The sequence below is a fragment of the Dasypus novemcinctus genome, chromosome 19, assembly GCF_030445035.2.
Source record: "Dasypus novemcinctus isolate mDasNov1 chromosome 19, mDasNov1.1.hap2, whole genome shotgun sequence".
Taxonomy (NCBI): domain Eukaryota; kingdom Metazoa; phylum Chordata; class Mammalia; order Cingulata; family Dasypodidae; genus Dasypus; species Dasypus novemcinctus.
Window position 1 is genome coordinate 5994606 of NC_080691.1, and position 25134 is coordinate 6019739.

General features: G+C 39.8%; 1 protein-coding gene across 15 annotated transcripts in view; it reads right to left on the reverse strand.

Annotated features, from left to right (window-relative positions):
• Positions 1 to 3793: 3793 nt before the first annotated feature.
• ZNF84 (zinc finger protein 84) overlaps positions 3794 to 25134 on the reverse strand; it is a 48288-nt gene continuing 26947 nt past the window's right edge. For 11 of the 15 annotated variants that reach the window (XM_071209715.1, XM_058281138.2, XM_012531036.4 and 8 more), the window contains 3 exons: positions 13044 to 13170; positions 11578 to 11670; positions 3794 to 9769 (listed from right to left, as the gene is read on the reverse strand). In XM_071209715.1, the coding sequence (XP_071065816.1) occupies positions 7785 to 9769; positions 11578 to 11670; positions 13044 to 13077 (2112 nt within the window). In that variant the 5' untranslated portion in view covers positions 13078 to 13170 and the 3' untranslated portion in view covers positions 3794 to 7784. Of the gene's footprint in view, positions 9770 to 11577; positions 11726 to 12350; positions 12414 to 13043; positions 13171 to 14562; positions 23207 to 25134 lie in introns of those variants that run through there. The other 4 variants (XM_058281139.2, XM_058281140.2, XM_058281142.2 and 1 more) reach the window with 4 other exon arrangements.

Sequence of the window (25134 nt, forward strand, 5' to 3'; positions counted from 1 at the left end):
AGATATCCAATACAACACCACATTGATCCATTAGATTGATGACATCATGCTGATCAGGAAGGAGCATGTTGTCGGCTTGTCAAGACACATGCCCTCCAGAGGATGGGAGATAAACACTATGAAGATTCAGCAAGCTCCAAATCCATAGAAGTTTTAGGAATGTAGTGCTTAGGGGTATGCAGGAACATCCTGCCCAAAATAAGTATCAAATTATATCACAGTGAATGTTTTTCCACAAAGGAAAAAGCACAATGCCTAAAGAGCCTCTTAGCGTTCTGGGAGTAGTCTAGTCCTCATCTGGTGATACTGCTTTGGTATAATAAAGGCTGTCAGTTCTTAGTGTGAACTTGAGAAACAAAGGGCTCTGCAGCAGGTCCAGACTTCAATAAAAAGCAACCCAGATACTTGGTACATATGATCTAGGAGATCCTATGGTGCTGGAAGTATCAGGGATGGGAAAAGAAGCCGTGTAGTTTGTAAAAATATGTCCAATGGGAGAATCACAATGCAGGCCCTTGCAGTTCTGCAGCAAGAGCATCCATCTTGCAGTTGGTATGTCCTATGGAAAACAATTTCTAGCATATAATTGGGCTCTGGGAGAGATGAAATACTTAACCATGGTAACCAAGTGACCATGTAGCCAAAAAATACCATGATGAACTGGTTCATGTCAGACCCCCAAGACATAGTCAGATCCAGCAAGAATCCACTGGAAGATGCAAATGGTACATCCAGGATCAAGTATCATCAGGATAACAGGGCCACACAAACTGCATGAGCAGGTAGCCCTGACCCCATGAACTCCAGGACTACTCCTTCATTTCATGCATTTACATGTTTGGGAGACCCTGTGCAACAAGCTAAAGCAGGAGGAAAAAAGCCTGAGCTTTGTTTACGAATGGGTCAACTCATTATGTGGGTGCAAACTAAAAATGTATGGTGGCTGCACTACAGTTGCACTTGGGGGTGGCCTTGAAAAACAGTGACAAGCGAAGCAGATTTGGCTCAACAGATAGAGCATCCACCTACCACATGGGAAGTTCAGGGTTCAAACCCAGGGCCTCTTGACCTGTGTGATGAGCTGGCCCATGTGCAGTGCTGATGTGAGCAAGGAGTGCTGTGCCATGCAGGAGTGTCCCCCACATAGGGGAGCCCCACGAGCAAGGAGCGAGCCCCGTAAGGAGAGCCACCCAGTGTGAAAAAAGTTCAGCCTGCCCAGGGTGCCACACACGGAGAGCTGACACAGCAAGATGATGCAACAAAGAAACACAGATTCCCAGTGCCACTGACAAGAATACAAGTGGACGGAGAAGAACACACAGCAAATGGATACAGAGAGCAGACAACAAGGAAGGTGGGGAAGGGGAGAGAAAAAGATAAAAAAATTTTTAAAAAAAGGAAAAACAGTGACAGGATATTCTTTCGTATGGGAGGAGCTTTGGAAGATGCACTTAGATTTCTACTTTACGTGGAAAGCGTAGTGGCCTGAAGTGTGAATATATATGGATTCATGGGTGGCACTGACTGTCTTGGTCAGGGGCTAGAAAAAGATTGCTAGATTAGAAATAAGGTCTATAATAGAGGAATGTGGGAGGACATATGGGAGGTAGCATAAGTTGTATTTTTGTATCACATGTTAATGTTCATCAGAGAGCACCCTCCATGGAAAAGCCACAATGACTAAGTAGGTAATAAAATATGGCCTGTCCCCAGCCATTGTGTTGCTGGCATGAAGGACCTATCAAAGAAGTAAACTACGGTGGCACAGTTCTAAGAGTATGGAGTCTCATTTCCTGGGGATGATTTAGATATTGCAAGACACCAAGGCTGAGCTCCCAATTTGGCACCATTCCTCAAGGAGTTCAACCTACACTTGGTGTCAAGTTGACTTGTTAACCCAAAGGTCAGTGGTTTGTTCTCACAGGAAGACACATATTCAGGCATGTGTGTTCCTTTGCTATCCAGAGGGCCTCAGTCAGTACCACTATCCAAAGGCTTACAAAGTAAATGACAAGTATGGGATCTCATGTAACAATGCATCAGACCAGGGAATCCACTTTACAGCAAAGGGAGTGCAAGAATATGTCCATGATAAACGATCCACTGGATATATTACAAAACTCACCATCTATAAATAACTGGGGGAAACGGACTTTGGCCCAGTGGTTAGGGCGTCCGTCTACCACATGGGAGGTCCGCGGTTCAAGCCCCGGGCCTCCTTGACCCGTGTGGAGCTGGCCCATGCGCAGAGCTGATGCGTGCAAGGAGTGCTGTGCTACACAGGGGTGTCCCCCGCGTAGGGGAGCCCCACGCGCAAGGAGTGCACCCATAAGGAGAGCCGCCCAGCGCGAAGGAGGGAGCAGCCTGCCGAGGAATGGCGCCGCCCACACTTCCCGTGCCGCTGACGACAACAGAAGCGGACAAAGAAACAAGACGCAGCAAAAAGACACAGAAAACAGACAACCGGGGAAGGGGAGGGGAATTAAATAAAAATAAATCTTTAAAAAATAAATAAATAAAATAAATAAATAACTGGCTAGAAAGAGAATTGGAGTGGCCTAATGTAGGGGCAGCTAAATCCTGAACTCAGAAGAGATGTTCTGTGAGAGCAGGGTGATTTTTCAGAATGATATATATGAAGTGGATGAAAGGCTTTTATATGGTACTGAGTCCCTAAAAAAGAATAGTGTCTGAATACCACTGTGTGGAAGCTGGAATGGGTCCACCTACTGCCATTACTAACGACTCTGGGAACTGTCTTCTCATACCCACAACTCTGGGCTCTGTGGGGTCGGAGGTACTTATCCCCAAATGGAGCACACTGGTCAACAGGGACAGAGCAAGTGCTCTACTGAACATTAGGTTACAGCTATGACCTCAGTACTTTGTGCTCCTTGTGTCCAGGGACCAGCAAGTAAGAGGAGTTGCCATCTTAGCAATGGTATTTGACACTGACCATAGGAGGTAGGGTTGCTATTACACACAATAGGGCAAGAAGTAACATGTAGAACTCAAGGGTGCCATCAAGGTCTTGGGACTTCCATATCCAATTGTAATGACAAATGGATGGGCTCAGCAACCTTAGTCTGAGAAGGGCATGGTGACCAGGAATCAAACCCTGTTGGAATAAGGATCTGGGAGCCACAGATGCCAGCAAAGGTGGTAACTGAGTAAAAGAATCTAGAATGGGTAATAGGAGAAACGAACTGCAGTGGTAGGGAATGTAGTTTGTCCCTCTAATCTCTTTTAGTTTCCCTTCAGAAATATGCCCACCAAAATCCTAAAGAAGTTCCCAAATGTGATAAGGAAAGTGGATCTAAGCAGTGGAAAGGGTAGACTGAGGTGGACAAAAAAATGGACCACACAGATCCCTCTGAGGAAGGACTTGCTGCTCAGCTGCAGGGAAGTGGTCAGAAGGCACCCTCCAATCAGCTTCCTCAGCTGAAAAGAGCTGCTTCAACCAAGTTTGCTCCTTTCCCAGGGACTACCACAAGTGACTGAGCAATGAAGGGGTGGGGGTATAAAAGCACGACCAACTGTTCTGATAAGAAACACTCTGATGAATACTTGCTCCACAGCTCCTTCCTGACTTGACCAATGTAGACTGACTTCTGCTCAATCTTTTCCTATTCTCCGAACATTTCACAGGTATTGACCCACAATAAACACCCAGTACCCCCATCTCAGTATCTTCGTCCAGAGAACTCACCTTGTGACAGTGCCTTTATTATTTTATTTTAGTTGTAAGTAGCTAAGTATTTTAGTTTTAAGTAACAAATACAACTTGAACCAGTTGAAGCAAAAAATGGGAATTTATTAGAAGGATATTTGGGGGTATCTCACAGAATTCAACAATCAAGTTATGAATAGGGCAGAAATGAAGCTGGACATCAAGACAGACAAGAATCAGATACTGGAACATAGTAAAGATTGTTTCTTAACTCTGCTTCCATGAAAACTTCATTCTTCTTTCTCATTACAGACCATGCTTCATGTGGTAGAAAACACAGACACCAACAGCACCCAAATTTAAATACTGCAGCTTCAAGCTGCTAAAATTATATCGACAAATAAGAGTACCAGCTTTCAAGACGCTTTCTAGTAGAAAAGTAAAAACAGGCAATGATTATATTATTACAGTGAGAAATATATGTACAAGTTTCTATAAGCTGGATAGGCATTATTATGAAGGAACAGGGCTTTTCAGTCACTGCAGATTTGCAAAAGCATAAGACGACAGATTGTACAAATCTCAAGTTACTATTGTAGTACAGGAGGCCAGAAAATACTGTGGAGGAAAGATAATCAGAAATGATGGTGGAGAGGCATGGGTTTGTGTAAGTCTGTGCATACCATAATGAGGATATTACATCTTCATAAGTCCACTAATGAATGAGCCTCACAGTAGTTCAAAAGGAGAATGTGTAATCAAAATTGCATTAAAAAATTATCACTACATGCAAGTGTGGAAAGGGGACTAAAGAGGAAGAGTGAAAGCACAAAAAAAATGTATGTTGCTACAAAGTCACAAATACGTTTCTAAGTATTTAGGCCAGGTCTAGATGATAGACACTGGAAAGTTCAATGGTATCACACTCGTACATTAACAAGCCTAATGAATATGACAACTAAAGACTTAATATTTCTGGAATAAATGACCAAAGCATTGAGGACTTAAGGGTAGATTCCAAATGCCTACTGATCTATTCTGCTACTGAATAAAGATATTGTTGGATAAATATGGTATTTTTTGGGTTCATTTCATCTCAGAGTTCTACAAGTGATGCTCTTGAAACTAAAGTATCTGGAACATATCCATGCAACAAAGAGATAATGTGTCAGACATTATCAAGAGCCCACAAAGCTAGGATGAGAAAAAGGCACCCCTTAAACTGGTCTCAAAATTTAGACTGGAGCCTCCAAAAAACCCATTACTCAATAAAACAAATACAATGTAAATTGTCTTCTCTAGAACTGTGCATAATTCCAGCTTAGTGGAAAAACCTGTGTAGTGAAAAGGAATAAGAAAAGGTGATAGGTCCTATATTGACTTCACTTAGTATTCTAACTCAGTGTAACATTGTGTTTCATGGAATCCTAAATATCTCCTAACTTTAAAACTCGATTTCTTCTTGACGTGTGATTTGTGGTAGGAATCAATGAGGGAAATTATGAGGAAACGTCTTTGCAGTTTACCAAAGTAAATTTCAAAATCTGACATTAAGAATCTCTAATTTCAGAATCAGAGCCCTCTCCTGACATGTCAGAACACTGGAGTTACCAGTGGGTGCTACAGACTGGGTTCAGCATTAAATATTCTGATAAATTAGACTTCTACATTGTCAGTATCAGCCCTACCTTGTAACAACACTAATCCCATAAAAATAAAACAAGCCAACAAAAACTTTGCTGTTGGTATTAAATCTCTAGCTCTTCGGTTAGGGAAGAGATTAATGATGGATGAAAAAAAAAAGTGGAAAAATGAAGTAGAAAAAAGAATATTATTCTGTAACTATTTGGTCATTTATTGAGGTATGTTTCCCCCATCTGGTAAAATGATTTTGGGGTATTAGGAAGAAAAATAAGGAAGTCCATAAGTCTGAGTATGAATAAAAAATTGGAAAGCTGGATTCTTCTTACACTACCATGTAGAAAGAACAAGGATATCTGGCTATTGAAATTCTGGTATGCTGATTCAAAAACTTTCCAAAATGTTGCAATACTGGTAACTAAAGGGAAAAAATAGCACTGCAATCAAAGGTGGAATAAACCATGCCCACACAACAACCTGTGCATGAGGGAAAAGAAGCCTTGATTTTTATTTGGAATCAGGCTCACTGTAGGACTTTTCTAAATTGCATCACTATGTAAACATTCTTGTTGATTTTAACAAGCACCATTGTAGAAAGAATACAACCAAATTCTCACTAAGTTAAGGAACACATCATGCCTTTTCAAAGGGAAGCAGGCTTATATAATGGTAATCTCCCGATGGGAAGTTTTCCATGTGGATGACGAAGCCAATAAAGGAAAGTCAAAAGCAAATATTTCAAATGATGAAATGACAAAAATCTTGTTTCCTAATGCCTGTCCAGTAATTACAGGAATTTGCTAGACAGCAAAATATATGGCTTCCTTGAGTACGTCAAAAATATATTTCTCATCCCCAAATTCTCCATCTGATTTTCTTTTTTTTTTTTTTTAAGGAGGTATGGGGGATTGAATCTGGGACCTCAAACATGGAAAGCAGGTTCTTAACCACTGAGTTACACCCATTGCCTTCTCCACCTAGTTTTTCACAAGGTATTTTATGAAACCATGAAGCAGTATACAATATCCATATTTCATCATAGTAAATTAAAATACAAATTGTACTTGGGGTTACATAGCAATTAAGGTTTATATATTTGAACATATGGAGGTATCTCACTAAAGAGAAAAAGATGTAGCACAGCACTAATTTCTGTCATTTAGTTTGAGTGATGAGTAATATGGTTCACACACCTTTTTTTTTTTTTTGGCTCACTATCAAGCATCATCAGTATTGCTGTTCTATGGCACTTGCTCTTGCAAACATATTAATAGGAGTTTTATATTGAATCTAAGACTCTGAGGATGCAAAAGACCTTATATAATGTTGGCTTCTACTACTGAATAAAAGATCAATAACAATAGACCTCTTAAATACACCAAGAAACAATAAGGGAAAGAGATTAGTGTTATAACTTAGGCTACTTTCTTAGCATTAAGCTATGTTATCAGTTTTTTTTTTTTTTTTTTAAGGAGGGACCATGGATTGAACCCAGGACCTCCTGCTTGGGAAGCAGGCACTCAAACCACTGAGCTACAACTGCTCCACAGTTACCATTTTTATAATATTGTTAAAGTAGAAAAACCAGTGGTATGTAATATGCCTTAACAGAAATTAGAGGCACTCTTAAGGCATATGCATTTCATCCTCTCAATTACATTAAATTATCATATGCAGTTCCAAAACATGAAACATGGCACAAGAAAATAAGCCATAAATACTAAGACATTTATATTCAGATGTTTGTTTCAATGACTCTCAATTCATTCACATATTTTTAAAACTTAATACTTGGGAGGGATCAAGTGTCAACCACTAAGAATTGACTAGTTTTTGACACCCATGTTTATAACAATGTATGGCTTTCCTTATAGCATTATATCCAAGGGGCGAATGTTTCCAATGCCTTTAAATTGTGAGATTTCTCTACAATATGAATTCTTCAATATATAACTAGATTACTTGCTGAAAACTGTTCCATATTTAGTATTTTATAGCATTTCATTCCTAAGGGCATTGTCTTAAGTACCATAAGTTGTCATTTCTTGATCAAAAGCTTGCCTCAGTTGCTGTATTCATGGGGTTTTCCGTTATTCACAGCACCAGAGTCTATTCCCCGGTGGGAATATTTCCAATAGCTAATGAGATTTGACCTCTGAATTCACAGGATTTCTCTTTGCTGTGAATTTTCTACTATATGAGGTTTGACTATGGTTTGAAAGGTTTTTGAAATCTTTCATAGGCTTCCTTTCGTAGAACCCATTTATTGGTTCTTTCTCTTCACAAATTCTGATATTTAAAAATTTTATCAGCTGGAAGTTTTGCCTACATAACTTTAATTATAGAATTTGTACACAAAGTTTTTTTCTATATATGTAAGCCTGTGACTATTATCAGAAAAATTTACCATAACTGCATTTTTAAAAGTACAATGAGGTATGATCTCTGTCAAAGATTCATATTACTTGCATTACTAGGATTTCTTCACTGTATGAATTCTCTGATGATTAATGAGCTGTGACTTTTGGGAGAAGGCTTTTGCACACTGACTACACTGAAAAGGTTTCTCTCCTGTATGAATTCTCTGATGATTAACAAGCTGTGACTTCTGAGAAAAGGCCTTTTTACATTCACTGCATCCATAGGGTTTCTCACCTGTATGTGTCCTCTGATGTGGTATGAGGTGTGACTTCCGAGAGAAGGCTTTGCCACATTCACTGCACTCAAAGGGTTTTTCTCCTGTATGTATTCTGTGATGATTAATGAGACTTGACTTCTCCCTGAAGGCTTTTCTACATTCATTGCATTCATAGGGTTTTTCTCCCGTATGGGTTCTCTGATGTCTAATTAGTTCTGATTTCTCAAAGAAAGCTTTCCTACAAAGACTGCACACATATGGTTTCTCCCCTGTGTGAATCCTCTGGTGAGTATTGAGTTGTGACTTCTGAGAGAAGGCTTTTTCACAGTCCCTGCATTCATAGGGTTTTTCTCCTGTATGAGTCCTTTGATGAGTGGCGAGACTTGACTTCTCACCAAAGGCTTTACCACATTCACTGCATTCATAGGGTTTCTCTCCTGTATGAGTCCTCTGATGGGATATGAGATGTGACTTCTGACAAAAGGCTTTACCACATTCAGTGCATACATAAGGTTTTTCTCCTGTATGAATTCTCTGGTGATTAGTGAGACTTAATTTTTCACTGAAAGCTTTCCCACATTCACTGCATTCATAGGGTTTTTCTCCAGTATGAGTTCTCTGGTGCCTAACAAGTTGGGACTTCCTACTGAAGGCTTTCCCACATTTACTGCAAACAAAAGGTTTCTCTCCTGTGTGTGTCATATAATGTGATATAAGATGTGACTTCTGAGAGAAGGCTTTCCCACATTGAATGCATCCATGGGGTTTCTCTCCTGTATGGGTTCTCTGATGATTAATGAGACTTGATCTCTCTCTAAATGCTTTCCGACATTCACTGCATTCATAGGGTTTCTCTCCAGTATGAATTGTCTGGTGTCTACTGAGCTCTGACTTCTCAAAGAAGGCTTTTCTACAATCACTACATCCATAAGGTTTGGTTCCTGTGTGTGTCCTGTGATGTGTAATGAGTTGTGACTTCCTGCTGAAAGCTTTCCCACATTCCCTACACTGAAAAGGTTTCTCTCCTGTATGAATTCTCTGATGATTAATGAGATTTGACTTTTCACTGAAGGCTCTCCCACAATCATTGCATTCATAAGGTTTTTCTCCTGTGTGTGTCCTCCAATGTGATATAAGATGTGATTTCCGGGAAAAGGCTTTCCCACATTCACCACATTCATAGGGTTTTTCTCCTGTATGGATCCTCTTATGTGATGTTAACTGTGACTTTTGGGAGAAGGCTTTCCCACATTGGCTACAGTCATAGGGTTTCTCTCCTGTATGAGTTCTATGATGTGTAATAAACTGTGACTTCTGGGGAAATGTCTTGCCACATTTACCACAGCCATAGGCTATTTCTCTTATATGTCTGCTTTGATGTTTCATAAGACTTGATTTCTTGCTGAAGCGTTTTCTACATTCACTGCATTCATACAGTTTCTCCCCTAAATGGGTTCTGTGACATATAACAATCTGTGACTTCTTGTAGATGGCTTTCTCATATTTATCACATTCATAGTATTTTAACCAAGTATCAGTTTCCTCAGGCTTGGTATGAAGAAATAATTTATCAAATACATTAAAGTCATCTGGTTCTAGTTTTCCATAATCTGGTTTTGGAATAACTAAATCTAAATGACGTTTTAAAATTATTCCATCTAAGCCACCTTCCTTGGTTGATTTCCTTAAAGGAACAAAATTCATACTCAGATTGAATTTTTTCCCAACTGCATCATATTCATGACCTCTTTTCATATTTTTAAGCATGACTTGGTTATCCTGGTGCCACATCATGTGACCATCTACTTGCCAGATTTCTTCTACAAAGAAAACAAAAAACCAGTGAATCCTATGGTTGAGTTCATAGTATTAAAAAAAACAAACAGAAATGCTATGTTGAAGGGTTTCCTGCTTTTTAAGGCTTAGTTTCCTAGTATGAAATGAATCCCAAGTATAATGCTTATCCTCTAGGTACTGAAAAATAAAAGAAATACTGAAAACACAAACAGGGAACTAACAGTAGATTAAATCATCTTTGGTTGTGTACAAATATGTTTGTCAAGTGGGGAGAGAATGAAAAATACATGAAAGCAAAGAAGCATCGATCCAATGTTCTGAGGGATAAATTCACTCACTCAGCAATACCTACTGAGTATCTATTAGGTTCCAGGCAACATGCGAGGCACTGGAGACACACAAGAGAACAAGACAGGTAAGCCCTTGCCATTATGAAACTTGTGTTCTAATAACAAAGTTAAAGAATAAACAAATAATATGGAAGAAAAAAAACCTCAACTATACATAGTGTAACTATTACGAAGAAAATGAACAGATTTGATAAAGTAATTGGCTCAAGTAATTTCAAGATTGAAAGGTGGGAAAGATGTCATATACTATTCCCCCAGGCAACATCTTCTCAAAGTTTTATTTAAATTTGCCAAACATATCTTCAACATTAACAAGAAAGTTACTTTACATATTTTCAAAGGACATCATCATTCATCTACACTTTTCAGGTATAAAACTTTCAAAATCCATGAAAACATTCCAAGACAAGGGCCCATTCTTCAAATATTTTAACAGTTCAGTTGTCATTTATTAATAGTTTTATTTTCATTATCTTCACTTTTATAACATTGTTATTGTTAAATTTTAAGCACTCTTTGAAACACTTGCTTTTTAAATAGCAATCTGTAATTGCAAATTTTTTGTGAAGTCATACGCACAGATATAAAAGAATCAGTAATAAGAAAAACTTTTTGAGGATTTAAATATCAATTAAGGGCAATAAGTTCAGGGAAAATTCACAATTCTGGTTGGCAATGTATGATATTTTAGAGGTAGAATCAATAAGATTTACTGATGGAATTGATGTGAGGAAATAGAGGAAAGGGAAAAAATCAAGAATGGTTTGAACAAGGTGGTGGATTATGATGTTAGTGAGTTGGGGAAGAATGAGGGAAAAAGAAGTTTGGAGATTAAAATCAAGACTCCATTAAAAACACACTAATTTTGAGATGTATATGAAGAGTTTGAATAAAATAGTATCAAGGAATGTGAAAGCAGAAAAAGGACCATCTGTAAATTAAACTTACTGATTTTATATTACTACCACATTACTAAAGTAATTAAGTACAGATTTGACATTTTCATCTCTATGACCTCAAAAATTTAATATTTTCTCTTTAGAAAAATGGGATTGCTTAATATTTGGTCATTTGTGGTATAGCCCAAATCACTCCAACTCTCTCCAGCATTTTCTATATTGTAGACTAATGCATTATATCATCTCGATGAAACATCTTTCTAATTGGTTTCTGTGCTTACAATTACATCCTCTATTAAGTGGTCAGATGAACTTGTAAAATGTATATAATTTTACTTTTATTTAAAATTATTAGAATAAAGACAAATGCCTTTCCATTGCCTACAAGTTGATCTATGATCCATAATCTAGTGTGATTTCCCTAAGTAGCTCATGTCAATTGTTCTAAATTACTGCCAAAGATTTAAATTAAAAAAAAAAACAACAACCTCTCCTGAGCCCATTTCAGAGAATCAACCCATCGTGAACACAATGAGATTGTATTTCCACCTTCTCCCATCTGCCTTGTTCTCATACACTCACCTGGAGATTCTGAACCTGGAATTTCTCCATCTATCCATGGCTCTTCTCCATGTTCCAACTTAAAGATCACATCTGGTTTCATAACTTCATACCCTGTTTATGGGAAATCACAAAGGATTTGGACCCAACTGCTTGGTCTTTAGGGGTTCTGAAGAATAAGCAAGATTTAGCATCAGAGATGGCCCAGTCAAGTCATCCATTTATATCTCAACAGAGTAATTTTCAAAAGTACAGTAATAGGGAAGCAGAAGTGGCTCAAGTGATAAGGCTTCTATCTACCATATGGGAGGACCCAGGTTGGATTCCAGAGTAATTTTCTGGAATTTTGGATTCCAGGGACCTACTGGTGAAAAAGAAGAGAAAGCGTGCCTGTGCGGCAAGCTAGTGCCCACATGGCGAGCCGAGTGCCCGCGTGGCAAGCTGAGTGCCCATGTGGGTGCCTGCGCAGCAAGCCGAGTGCCCCCGTGGTGAGGCGAGTGCCCACGCGGTGAGCCAAGTACCCGCGAGGTGAGCTGAGAGCCCGCGCAGTAAGCCGAATGCCCACGGTAGTGCCTGCATGGTGAGCCCAGTGCCCACGAGTGCCCACGTAGTGAGTCAGTGCCCATACGGCCAGTCGAGTCCTGCACAAGAGCCCATGTGGTGAACCAGTGCCTGTGTAGCAAGCTGAATGTCCGCACAGTTAGCCAGTGCCCGCGCAAGTGAGTCACGCAGCAAGATGATGATGCAACAAAAGAGAGATGAAGGGGAGAGTCAAGGTGAAGTGCAGCAGAGACCAGGAACTGAGGTGGCGCAATTGACAGGGAACCTCTCTCCACATCAGAGGTCCCCAGGTTCAAATCCTGGTGAATCCTAGAGGAGAAAGATGAGAAGACAAAAAGAGAGATACAAAAGATCCACAGTGAATGGACACAGATAGCAAAAACAGCAGGGTTGGGGGAGGGAGAGAGGAAGAAAAAAAAGTAGAGTAATAGTCTTCCTGATGGCTAATAGGACAAAGAACCTTTGATTTCTATAATTCAAGTCCCAAATGATTAAACACTTCAGAGCCTGGGTTCAAATCCAGACTCTCATTTACCAGCTGTCAGTCCTTGGAAAAATTAACCTCCCCATCCTCAATTTCCTCATCAGGATAAGAGGATAATAATAGCCAAGCAGGACAGCTCTGATGATTAAATAAATGAGCATATATAAAAAATTTAGAACAGTATGTGCCATAGAATCAGTCACAACAGTACTACTACCACCTTCACCACTTGGTTCCAAACCTGTACACTGTAGTTAAGACTTGTTATTGGAATATGAGATCGAAATAATTTTCTCTAGTGTCATAGTCCAAGAAACTTTCCTCATCTAAATTACGTCCAAATACATTAAATATTTCAGAGGCACCAACAGCTCTCATCAACTAGGAAATAAAAAGTAACTTATTGGGCACAATCTCAGGTATTCTGAGCAGCTTTTCTTACCCAGTGATACTAGGCTGCTATAGTTCTCCAACATGACATCTTTGTATAAGTCTTTCTGATAGGGGTCCAGTAGCTGCCATTCCTTCTGAGTGAAGTCCACAGATAAATCTTCAAATGATAATGACTCCTGTAAGAGCACAATCCTGGTAAACCTTAAGCAGTTATCCCTGTGTCATATGGGAAATAAGTGTATAGCCTGAGCACATTGATGGTTATTATCATCATCATAGCATGTTATAAGAATGCCAATTAACACATGTTCCCATCTTTGCATATACTTTCTGGGAGAAAATGTCTTTGTGCATTCTTCTACCTTTCCATTTACACAACAAATAAGAATTGTGACATGAGATTTTAAATCCTCTAAACCTCTAATGTATCTGGCACTAGAAGAAGAGGGAGCAATAGAAAAACAAAACAATATCCTCAAAAACTGCTTAGATTTGCAGATGGCTGCAAACTTGTATGTCCACAAATGAAACTGAAGTATTAAAATAGATAAAACAACTGAAGAAGGGGTACAATATGGGTAACAAACAGTGAGAGCACCATTCTATGGGAGAATGTTGTTAGGCTCCATGAAAGAGGTAAAGCCTGAGTTGACTTTTAAGAAATAGGACACATAAATGCACACATGCAAATGTACCTAAGATACAGGAAGAAAAAACCGCTAAGGGTTGAGGTGTTACAAACATTTCAGAAACAGGGTAACAGGGATTGGCACAGGGACTGGATTAAAGCCCACGAGGGGAGGCATGACGGACTGCGATTAACACGGCCAGACTCTTTCTTCTTGTCCAAGTTATCCATGACAGATTTTATAGGAAAAGGATTGACATAACCAGATTTAGGTTTTAGAAATGTGACTGGACTTTGGAACAAGGTGGATTTCTGTCTCCAAATCTCCTGAAAGGACAAGAAAACACATACTCATATTTAACAACCTCAGAATATCATCAAAAAGAAATGTGACCATATATAGTACACCACAGACGTTAAGAAGAGTCAGTCAACTTGAGCTCAGAAAACAAAAACAATCCATTTTGAACAACAGAGAGAAAAAGACTTAAAAATGAACAGTGCAAACCTACAAAACAGTACCAAAAGGTCTAACATTCATGTTATAGAAGTCACAGAAAGAAAAAATAAAAAGTGAGGTTAAAAAAAAAAAAAAAAGGTTTCAAGAAATAACAGCTGAATGATTCCCAAATTTGACAAAAGATATAAACCTACAGATTTGAAAATGAAAAGCTCAGGGAACCCAAAGCCAGATAAACAAAATCCAGGTTCAAACATACAACAAGCTGCTAGAAAGTGAGAGAGAATGTATCACTTACAGAGAATAGCAATTCAAATGAAAGCAAATTTCTCATTAGAAACCATACAGAAGGAAAGAGCACATCAATTTTCAAGTAATGAAAGGAACAACCCATGTTCTACTTTGCTCGGCTGCCAAAATGCAGATACCATGAAGTAGGTCAACTTTTAACAATGGGAATTTATTAATGTAAAGGCTTACAGTTTTGAAGCTGAGAAAATGTCCAAATCAAGTCATCATCAGGCAATGCTTTATTCCCAAAGACAGCTGTCAGGGATCCTGGACTCTTCTGTCACATGGCACATGGCACAATAAGGCACATGGTGACATCTGCTTGTCTTTCCCTCTTCTTCCAGGTTTTGCTGCTTTCACATTCTTGCTTCTGTGGCTTCTTCTCTGTCTGAATTTCATTGTCTTATAAAGGACTCCACTGAGGGGATTAAGACCCACTCTGAATGAGGAGGGTCACATCTTAAATTGAGATCTACCACCAAAAAGCCAAATTACAACGGGTCAACAACCACAGGAATGGATTAACTTTACACACATACTTTCCTGGGGTACACACAGCTCCATACCATTACACCCCACACTCTGGATACCAAAACACATACTCATGTCCAATGCAAAATACAGTTATTCCATCATAATATCCCCAAAGCCCTAAATCATTTCAGTAACAATATTAAGTACAAAGTATCACCAAAATCAATTACAGGTAATGGTCTGTCCTGAAGCACAATTCCCCTCCAGCTGTAGAACTGTGAAACTTAGAGAACAAGTTACCTGCTTCCAATACACAATGAAGGAACAGTCACAAGAAAAAAATTCCTATTTCCAAAGGGTGAAATTGGAAGGAAGACAGGCTCTATCATCTTCAAGCACTGGGGTGATGGCCAGGCTCTCAGTTCCACCCTCCTTAAGCATCAGGGAGGAGCTCAGACAATAGGCTCCACCCTCAATATAAACTGGGGTGACAGCCAGGCTCTGCAATCCTGCAGGCATCTGAGAAACCAGGGCAAACGTTCTTCCTGAACAACAGGGCAGAAGGCCTGCCCTCTCCAAGCTCCAGGGCATCCTCATTCTTTCAATATACATGGGTGGGTCCACGCTCTTGGTCTGAGAAGATGTCTTTAATGCAGACCTCAGAATCCATGGTTCCGCCTTCGAAGTCTTTTTTCCTTCAATCTGTCCCTTTTCTGCCAACTGTAGCGCAGGTTGGCAGTGGTTCCATTCATACAGATCCCGCGGAAAAACTTGGTTTTGCATGTAGTACACAGGGGTCCCAACCATCAGATAGGATTTTCCGCAGATCATTCCTGGATAGGAATCTCCAATCCTTACTTGCACTGAAATGGCTAACTGATTTCAAGTTCACTTAAACTCTCATATTGAGCGCTATTCTCGGGGACATATTCTCCAGAGACTTAGAATTTTCTAAACCATCAATTTCTGGTTTCTCTGTGCCCAGTTCAGTTCTCAGCTTATTATCCCTTTCTTCTCATACTTTCCTATAAACTGCAAGAAGAAACCAGGCATTTTCCACATTTAGTTTGGAAAGCTCCTAAGCTAAATATCCAAAGCTCATCACTTGCAAATTCTATCTTCCATCTGACATCAGCACTGAATTTTGTCAAGTTCTCTGCCACCTTAAAACAAGGATCAGCTTTCTTCCAGCTTGCAAAGACACATTCATTTCTAAGTACCTTTAGCGTCCATATTTCTACCAAGTGTCTTCATAGCATTCTATCAAGCACCTCAAAATTCTTCCAGAATCTATGCCTTACCCATTTATAAAGCCGTTCCCACATTTTTGGTATTTGCAATTGCAAACCCCAATTTCCTGGTACCAAAATCTGTTCTGGTTTGCTGGGCTGCCAAAATGCAGATAACATGAAATGGGTCAGTTTTACAAGCTTACAGTTTTGAAGTTGAGAAAAATGTCCAAATCAAGGTGTTAAAGTGATGCTTTCTTCCTAAAACTAGCTACCAGCAATCCTGTACTACTACCAGGTCACAAGACAAGGCACATAAATGTACTGATTGCGCCCTTCTTTTCTAGGTTTCACTGCTTTCAGGTTATTGCTTCCATGGCTTTCTCTCTCTTTGTCTGAACTTCATTCTCTTATAAAAGACTCCAGTAAGGGGATTAAGACCCACCCTGAATGAGAAGGGCCACATTTTCTTTTTTTTTTTTTGAGGTAACATGGCTGGAGATTGAACCCAGGATCTCGTATATGGGCCGCCAGCGCTCAACTACTGAGCCACATTGGCTCCCCTGAGTTAGCTGTTTCATTTGTTTGTTTTTTGCTTTTGTTTTTAAGAGGTACCAGGGATTGAACCCAGGACCTCCCATGTGGGAAGCAGCCACATCTGCTCCCTGTAGGCCACATCCTAACTTAGGATCCTACTAACCAAAATACCCAACTTACAATGGGTCCACATGCACAGGAATGTATTAACCTTAAGAACATATTTTCCTAGTGTATAAAGCTTCAAATCATTACAACCTGTTAATCCAGAATTCTACATTTAGCTTAAATATCCATCCTGAATGACTATGAAATAAAGACATTTTCTGATGAAGGAAAACTAAGCATTGAAGGCCAACAGATTTTTTCTAAAAAAATTACTACAGGAAGATCCTCAGACTGAAGGGAGAGAGAAAGCTGGAAATTCAAGAATGAAGAACTACAGAAATGGAAAACATCTTCTCCTCTTAAGTTCTTTAAAGTATATTCGTAGGTTAAAAACAAACACCATAACATTCTCTAATGGGCTTTCAATACATGTAGGTGTAACACTGAATACAACTGTAACATAAACGACAGGGTAAAGGTAACCAAGTGGTGGTAAGGCTTCTACATTCCTGATGAAGTATACTATAAAACAATATTTGAAACTTTTGCACTTCACGAAGCACCACTGGCTTTCCTTCTTGTGATATATATGGTCTCAGACTTTTCCTTTAAACCACTGTGAACCCTCGTCAGCATAGTGAACCCTCCTGTGAAAAATGGATATGTTTAATAGCATATATATAAGAATATTTTCCTCTGAAACAGAACACACGCATGTTAATTTTACAAGATGTTAATATTGGTGATATTTTGTCAAAAACACAACTGAACTATGGAGATTAGTGTAGGCAAAAATATTTAAAACATATATACATTTTAAAGATTAGTTTTATTAATTTCTCCCCAGCCCCTTGTTGTTTGCATTTGCTGTGTCTCTTCATTGTCTGCTCATCCTCCCTCCTCTAGGAGACACCAGGAACCGAACCCAGGACCTCCCATGTGAGAGGGAGGCGTCCAATCACCTGAGCCATCTCTGCTCCCCACTTTCTTGATTCTCTCATCATGTTTTCCCCCATGTCTCCTGTTGCATCATACCATTGTGTCAGCTTGCTGCCCCAGCGCACCACATCATCTCACTGTCCTGCCCTTCCTCTCCAGGAGGCACTGGGAAACAAAGCGGGGACCTCCCAAGTGGTAGGAGCCCACATCCACATTCTGTAAAGTCACATCCACATTCTGTAAAGTAATATGCTAACAACCTCCCATCATGGGGACCTCATTTTTTTAAATGTAACATTTAAAAAATAAAATAAAATAACTTCCCATTAAGGGTTAAACAAAAACAAAAACAAAAAAAACACTATTGGGCAATGAAATAACAAGCCACAGAGCGGGAGAAAATATTTGCAAAGCATTTTCTGGTAAAGAACTTTAATCAGAACTTCTATAAAAAACTTTTACAACTCAATAACAGATGACAGATAACCCAACTAAAAAAATGACAAAGGCTTTGAATATATTTGATCAAATTATAGGAATGGCTGGGAAATGGATGTGGCTCAACCAACTGGGCTCCCATCTACCATACAGGAGGTCCAGAGTTTGATGCCCGGGGCCTCCTGGTGAGGGCAAGTTGGCCCATGCAGTGAGCTGGCCCAGAGTGCCGCCCTGCATGGGAATGGTGCCCAGCACGAGAAAGCTGCCCCGCACAGGAGTGCCTGTCGACGCTGAGAGCTGGAGTAGCAGGATGACACAACAAGAGACAGAGGAGAGAAAAGAAGACGACATAGCAGAACAGGGAGCTGAGGTGACACAAGAGAGTAACTGCCTTTCTTCCAGTCTGAAAGGTCCCAGGATTTGTCCCTGGAGCTGCCTAATGAGAATACAAGCAGACACAGAAGAACACACAATAAATGGACAGAGAGAGCAGACAATGGGGAGAATGGGACAGGGGAGAAATAAATAAAAATCTAAAAAATAAAAAATGATAGGAATGGTTTCTTTTTAGTAAGACCATGAAATGATGGCCAGCATCATTATTTATTAGGGAAATGCAAATTAAACTATAATAAGATGCCATTTAATAACCACTATAATGATTATAATAACCACTATAATGATTATAATTCAAGTCCCCACTTCATGAGACATATATTTAATAGGTATAGTGCTAATTATAAGCTCAAATAAAATGGGTAGAAGAATCATGTAGGGAAATTACAAATGAGTCTAACTCTGTTCAATTGCGGAACAGGTTGTTATATATTCCAAGGTAGGGACCACTGACATGGTGCTGATTTCATGGGGTTGTGTTCCTCTCCTGTAGTGTCTAGATGGCTCCAGAGCCCAAAGAAGCAAGCCTATTGGAGGCTTTGTTCACAGTGGCAGTTAATGAGATCTGCCTGAGACATGCATAAGTGTAACCTCTAGAATAACCTGCCGACTCATTTTGAAACTACTCAGCTGTAGGAACTCTTTTTTTAGGTATAGTTTTTCTCTCCCCTTCTCTGCCCCCCCTCCACCGCCATAGGAACTCTTGTATTTAATGTTTCCTCCTTTAGTGAAGGTCATTTCCATTGCTGGTTGGTGCTGAATATTAATGCCTTGGTGTCAGGGAGGCTCAACCCCGGGAGTCATGTCCCACGCCGGGGGTTGATTTATGTTAAGACACCAACAATTTTTGGCATTGGGGTTGGTGTATACTCAAGAGACCTGAATCTCTAGACTGTCCATGTGACAGCCAGACCCTGAGCCTCAGCAGACATGCAACTCCTACCCTCAGGTTTACTGGACTTACCCATGCCAGCTAACAGGAAGGTGAAGAAGGTCAACCACCACACCAGGGAGCCAAGAGTGCCTACAACTGAGAATTGCATCCATTATCCATGTGGAATCTGAGCTCCCTCTTGATGTAGAGGGGGACTGGACATAACCATCCAGGGTCCACAGGATGAAGGAATAGAGTATGGATTAGAGTGACTTACTGGTATTCTGCTGGGGAACTATTGTGATTAGCAATGGAAGAAATTATAGGATTGATGTGGAGAAAGTGGCCATGGTAGCTGCTAATGGTAGGAAGAGGGAAGAAGAGATATGATGTGGGGACATTTTCAGGATTTAGAGTTGTCCTGGGTGGTGCTGCAGGGACAGATGCTGGACATTGTGTGTCCTGCCATGGCCTACTGGGTAGACTGGGGGAGAGTGTAAACTACAATGTAGACCATTGTCCATGTGGTGCAGCAGTGCTCCAAAATGTATTCACCAGGTGCAGCGAATGTGCCACGATGATGGAAGAGGTTGTTGATATGGGAGGAGTGGGGTTAGGGGGGTGGGAGGTAAATGGGGACCTCATATTTTTTGAATGTAACATTTAAAAGAAAATAAAGAAGGAAAAAAGACAGTTAATCCCTAAGCAAAGTAAACTGGAAATGGTTGAAATTACAGAAATTATCCAAGATAATCTGAACACAAGTCCTAGGTTGTTAAGTGCAAGTAAAATATTTTTTCCTTTAGAATTAGAAGAATATTTTTTTAAAAAAAGACACCAACAATTTTAACCATCATTGCTATCAGTACAAATATGAACATAAAAAAAAAGTCTTAATATCATTATGAAATAGGTTTGACCTTATGGACTCCTTCAAAGAGTCTCAGCAATCTCTATGGGCCCAGAGACCACACTTTGAAAAGTAATGCTGTAATACAGTCATTAGATATATATATACTTGATAAAGAAACTATTAAAAATATATATAACACATTCTTAAAAACTCTCACAAGGGAGCAAGTGTAACTCCGTTGTTGAGTGCCTGCTTCCCATGTATGTGGTCTAGAATTCAATCTCCTGTACCTCCATAGTCAGGCCATGGGGTTAGAACACACATCTGCACAATGCATTGGCTGGCCAATAAATTATTCAGCCCAAAAATATGAAAATAAAATTAAACTGAGCATAAGAGGACGACTGTGGGCAGATGGCTGAGTAGGAAGCTCCAGAAAGCAAACTTTCCAACAAAACAACTATTGAACTGGCAGGAACTGTCTGAATCAAATATTTTAGAACTCTGAAGACTACTGGAACACCTGGAGAATCCAATGAAGAGCTGGATGAAGTGGCTGGTAATCTGGGTTAAATGCTGGAAAATTTCACCTTCTATGCAATGGCCCTCATTCCTCAACTGAGCAGCAGGTAGCAGTGGGGACTGCAGCCTGAGTTCCTGGTGCAGTCTGCTGGTGCCAAGGAGGACAATAAGGGCTTAGTCTTCTAAATTCCAGGTGGTCTGATTGATGATGACTGCTTTTGATCAGCTACTTTAGATCACTTGGGGTAGGGGTGGGATGGAGGGCAGCTCTGAAACTGGTCACTGTTTCAATCCCTTTTAGGCAAAAGAGGCAAAGGAGTCTTAAAAGGCAGTACCTCTTTTTATTTTTTCTCTTTTCTCTTTCCACTTCCTGTTTGAGAACAGAAATAGTTCAGGCAAGTTATAAATTGCGGCTCAGCCCTCAGCAACAACAAAATACCCTAGCAATCTCAAAGAAATGGAAGTACTAGATTTTGAGTTTCAGCAGCATAATACTGTCCAGTTCTCAAGAAAACATTATAAAACACATAAAAACACAGGAAAGTATGATACATTCAGAAGAAAAAAAGATTTCACCAGAAACCATCCCTGAGCAACTGCACACAAAGATTTTAAATCAACTGTCAATGTGTTTAATTAGCTAAAGGAATTCATATACAGAGAACTAAAGTTAATTAGGGGGCGGCAGACTTGGCCCAGTGGTTAGGGCGTCCATCTACCACATGGGAGGTCCTCAGTTCAAACCCCAGGCTTCCTTGACCCGTGTGGAGCTGGCCCACGCACAGTGCTGATGCACGCAAGGAGTGCCCTGCCACGCAGGGGTGTCCCCCACGTAGGGGAGCCCCATGCGCAAGGAGTGCGCCCCGTAAGGAGAGCCGCCCAGCGCGAAAGAAAGTGCAGCCTGCCCAGGAATGGCACTGCCCACACGGAGAAATGACACAAGATGACGCAGCAAAAAAGAAACACAGATTCCCATGCCACTGACAAAAGAAGCAGACAAAGATGACACAGCAAATGGACACAGAGAACAGCAACCGGGGTGGGGGGAGTAAGGGGAGAGAAATAAATAAATAAATAAATCTTTAAAAAAAGAGAGAGAGAGACAGATTCCTAGTGCCACTGACAAGAATCCAAGTGGACAAAGAAGAACACACACAGTGAATGGACACAGAGAGCAGATGATTTGGGGGGGGGGGAATGGATGGATGGAGGGATGGATGGATAGATAGATAAATTTGTGGGGTGCAGTAAACACAGTACTCAAAGGAAATTTTTTTAGGAGGTACTGGGGATTCAACCAGGACCTCATGCATGGAAAGTTAAGTGCTCAAACACTGAGCTATATCCACTCCCCTCAGAGGGCAATTTCTAGCTCTAAATGCCTATAATAAAAAAGAAGAAAACAAAACTAAACAAACAAAAATAATTTTTAAAAGAATGTTATAAAAATGTGATCATACAGTATGTAACCTTTTGAAATAGAAGGCTTTTACTTAATTAAATTGTACCAAATAAAAATAAAGACATTTATAAAAAAATAAAATGTAAATCTTTTATCAATTGGAGGGGGAAGACCACAGTCAATAACCCAACTTCACACCTAAAGAAACTAGGAAAAAAGAGCAAATTACACCTGAAGTTAACAGAAGAAATGAAAGAGTAAAAATTAGTGTAAACATAAACAAACTAGAGAATGTAAAAATTCAGAAAACAAATGAAGCCAAAAGTTGTTTTTTTTTTAAAGATTAAAAAATCTTTAGTCAGACTGACAAGAAAAAAAGAGAAGGGACACAAATAACTAAAATAAAGAATCAAAGTGGGGGCATTACTAACTATCTCACAGAAACAGAAAGGATTATAAGAAAATACTATGAACGGTTGTATGTCAACAAACTAGATAAATGAGGAAATGAACAAATTCCTAGAAACATGCAACCTCCACTGACTCAATAATAAACCACCTCAACAGATATATAACAAGTAATGAGATTGAAACAGAAAACACCTCCCAACAAACGAAAGTCCAGAACCAAATGGCTTCACTGCCAAACTCTACCATTTAAAAAATACCAATCTTTCTCCAACTCTTCCAAAAATACAAGAAGGAATACTTCCTAATTCATTCCATGAGTCCACCATTACCCTGATACCAAAACCAGAGAAAGACAACACAACCACAAAAAATTCCAGACTAATATCTGTTACGATAAAGATGCAAAAATCCTCAACAAAATACTTGCAAACTGAATCCAACAGTATATTAAAAGGATTATCCACAATGACCAAGTGGGATTTATTCTAAGAATGTAAGCCTGGTTCAACATAAAAAAAATTAAATCAATGTGATACACCGCATTAATAGAATGAAGGGGAAAAAACACATGATCACCTAAGTTGATTCACAAAGGCATTTGTCAAATCCAACATCCTTTCATTACAAAAACACTCAGGAAACCAAGATTAAAAGAGAATTTTCTCCATATAATAAAGGTCACATGAAAAATCCACAACAAACATACTCCATGGTGAAAGACTGAAAGCATTCCCACCAATATAAGGAACAAGTCAAGGATGCCTACTATCATCACTATTATTCAACGTAAAGTTCTATCCAAGGGAATCAGGCAAGAAAAAGAAACAGCATCCAAATTTAAGAGGAAGAAACTAAATCTCTATTCATAGATGACATGATTCTGTACCTAGAAAATCCCAAAGAATCCATAAAAAAGCTATTAGAACTAATAAGCAAATTCAGCAAAGTTACAGGATACAAGATAAACACAAGATTCAGCTAGGTTTCCATACAGCAGTAATGAACGATCTGAAAAAGAAATCAAGAATGCAATTTGCTATACAATAGCAACTAAAAGAAAAAATTACCTAGGAATAAATTTAATCATGAAGGTACTGAAAACTACAAAACATTGCTGAAAGATATTAAACACGACGTAAATAGATGGAAAGACATTCCATATTCATAGATTGGAAGATTTTTTTAAAAAGATTTATTTCTCTCCCCTTCCCCACCCCCCCATCGTCTGCTCTCTCTGTCCACTCGCTGTGTGTTCTTCTGTGTCCGCTTGCACCCTCAGCAGCACTAGGAAACTGTTGTCTCTCTTTTGTTGCATCATCTTGCTGCATCAGTTCTCCACGTGTGTGGCGCCACTCCTGGGCGGGCTGCGCTTTTTTTCATGCAGGGCGGCTCTCCTTGCAGAGCACACTCCTTGCGCATGGGGTACTCCCACATGGGGGTGCCCCTGTATGGCACAGCACTCCTTGTGCATGGCAGATCTGAGCATGGGCCAGCTCATCCCATGGGTCAGGAGGCCCTGGGTATTGAACCCTGGACCTTCCATATGGTAAGCAGATGCTCTATCAGGTGAGCCACATTCACTTCCCTGGAAGACTTAATATTAACATGTCAATACTGCCTGCAGGGATCTATAGACTCAATACAATCCCTATATATAAAATTCCAGTCTCTTTTTTTTAAGGAGTATTAGTCTGCCAAAAGGGATGCTGATACAAGTCACTAGAAATCGTTGGCTTTTATACAGGGTATTTATTTGAGGTAAAAGCTTACAGTTACAAGGCCCTAAAGAGTCCCACTCAAGGTACCATAAGAGGTATTTTCTCACCAAAGTCTGTGGCCATCGTGTTGAAGCAAGTTGACTGCCAGTCTCTGTGAGGGTTCAGCCTTCCTCTTCCTCTTAAGGTTCAGTGGACCCAGCTTCTTCTGATCTCAGCTATAGGCTAGAGAGCTTGTTTGTGAGCCTTCTCCTTTCTGTCACATGGCAGGACTGAAATGACCAAATTCTCTCCTCTTCCAAGTACCTTCTTCTGTGCATCTTTGTGAGTGTCCGTTTATACAGCCTAGCAAGGGCACAGGGGCTCAACCCTGAGTCATGCCCTACTGACATGGTTGAATCAAAGCCCTAGTCTTGATTTAATCAAGTAAATGTAAAACCTTTGAATTTAATGCAGTCAAAGGGTATCATAACCAGGAACAGACCAGTTCATGAACATAATCCACATCTTTTTTGGAATTCATAAATAATATCAAATTGTTACAAGGAAGTACTGGGGATTGAACCCAGGACCTTGGACATGGGAAGCAAGAACTCAACAAGCTATGTCTCCTCCCCCAGAGTCTTTTTTGCAAAAGTGGAAAAGCTCATCCTCAAACTGATAAGGAATTGGAAGGGGACCGGAATAACCAAAACAATCTTGAAGAACAAAGTTGGAGGATTCACACTTCCTGACTTCAAAATTCACTACAAATCTACAGTAATTAGGAGAAAATGAAACTGGCATAGGGTCAGGCATGTTAACCACTGAATAATCCAGAGAGAAATCCACACATCTATGGTTAGTTGACTTTTGAACAGGGA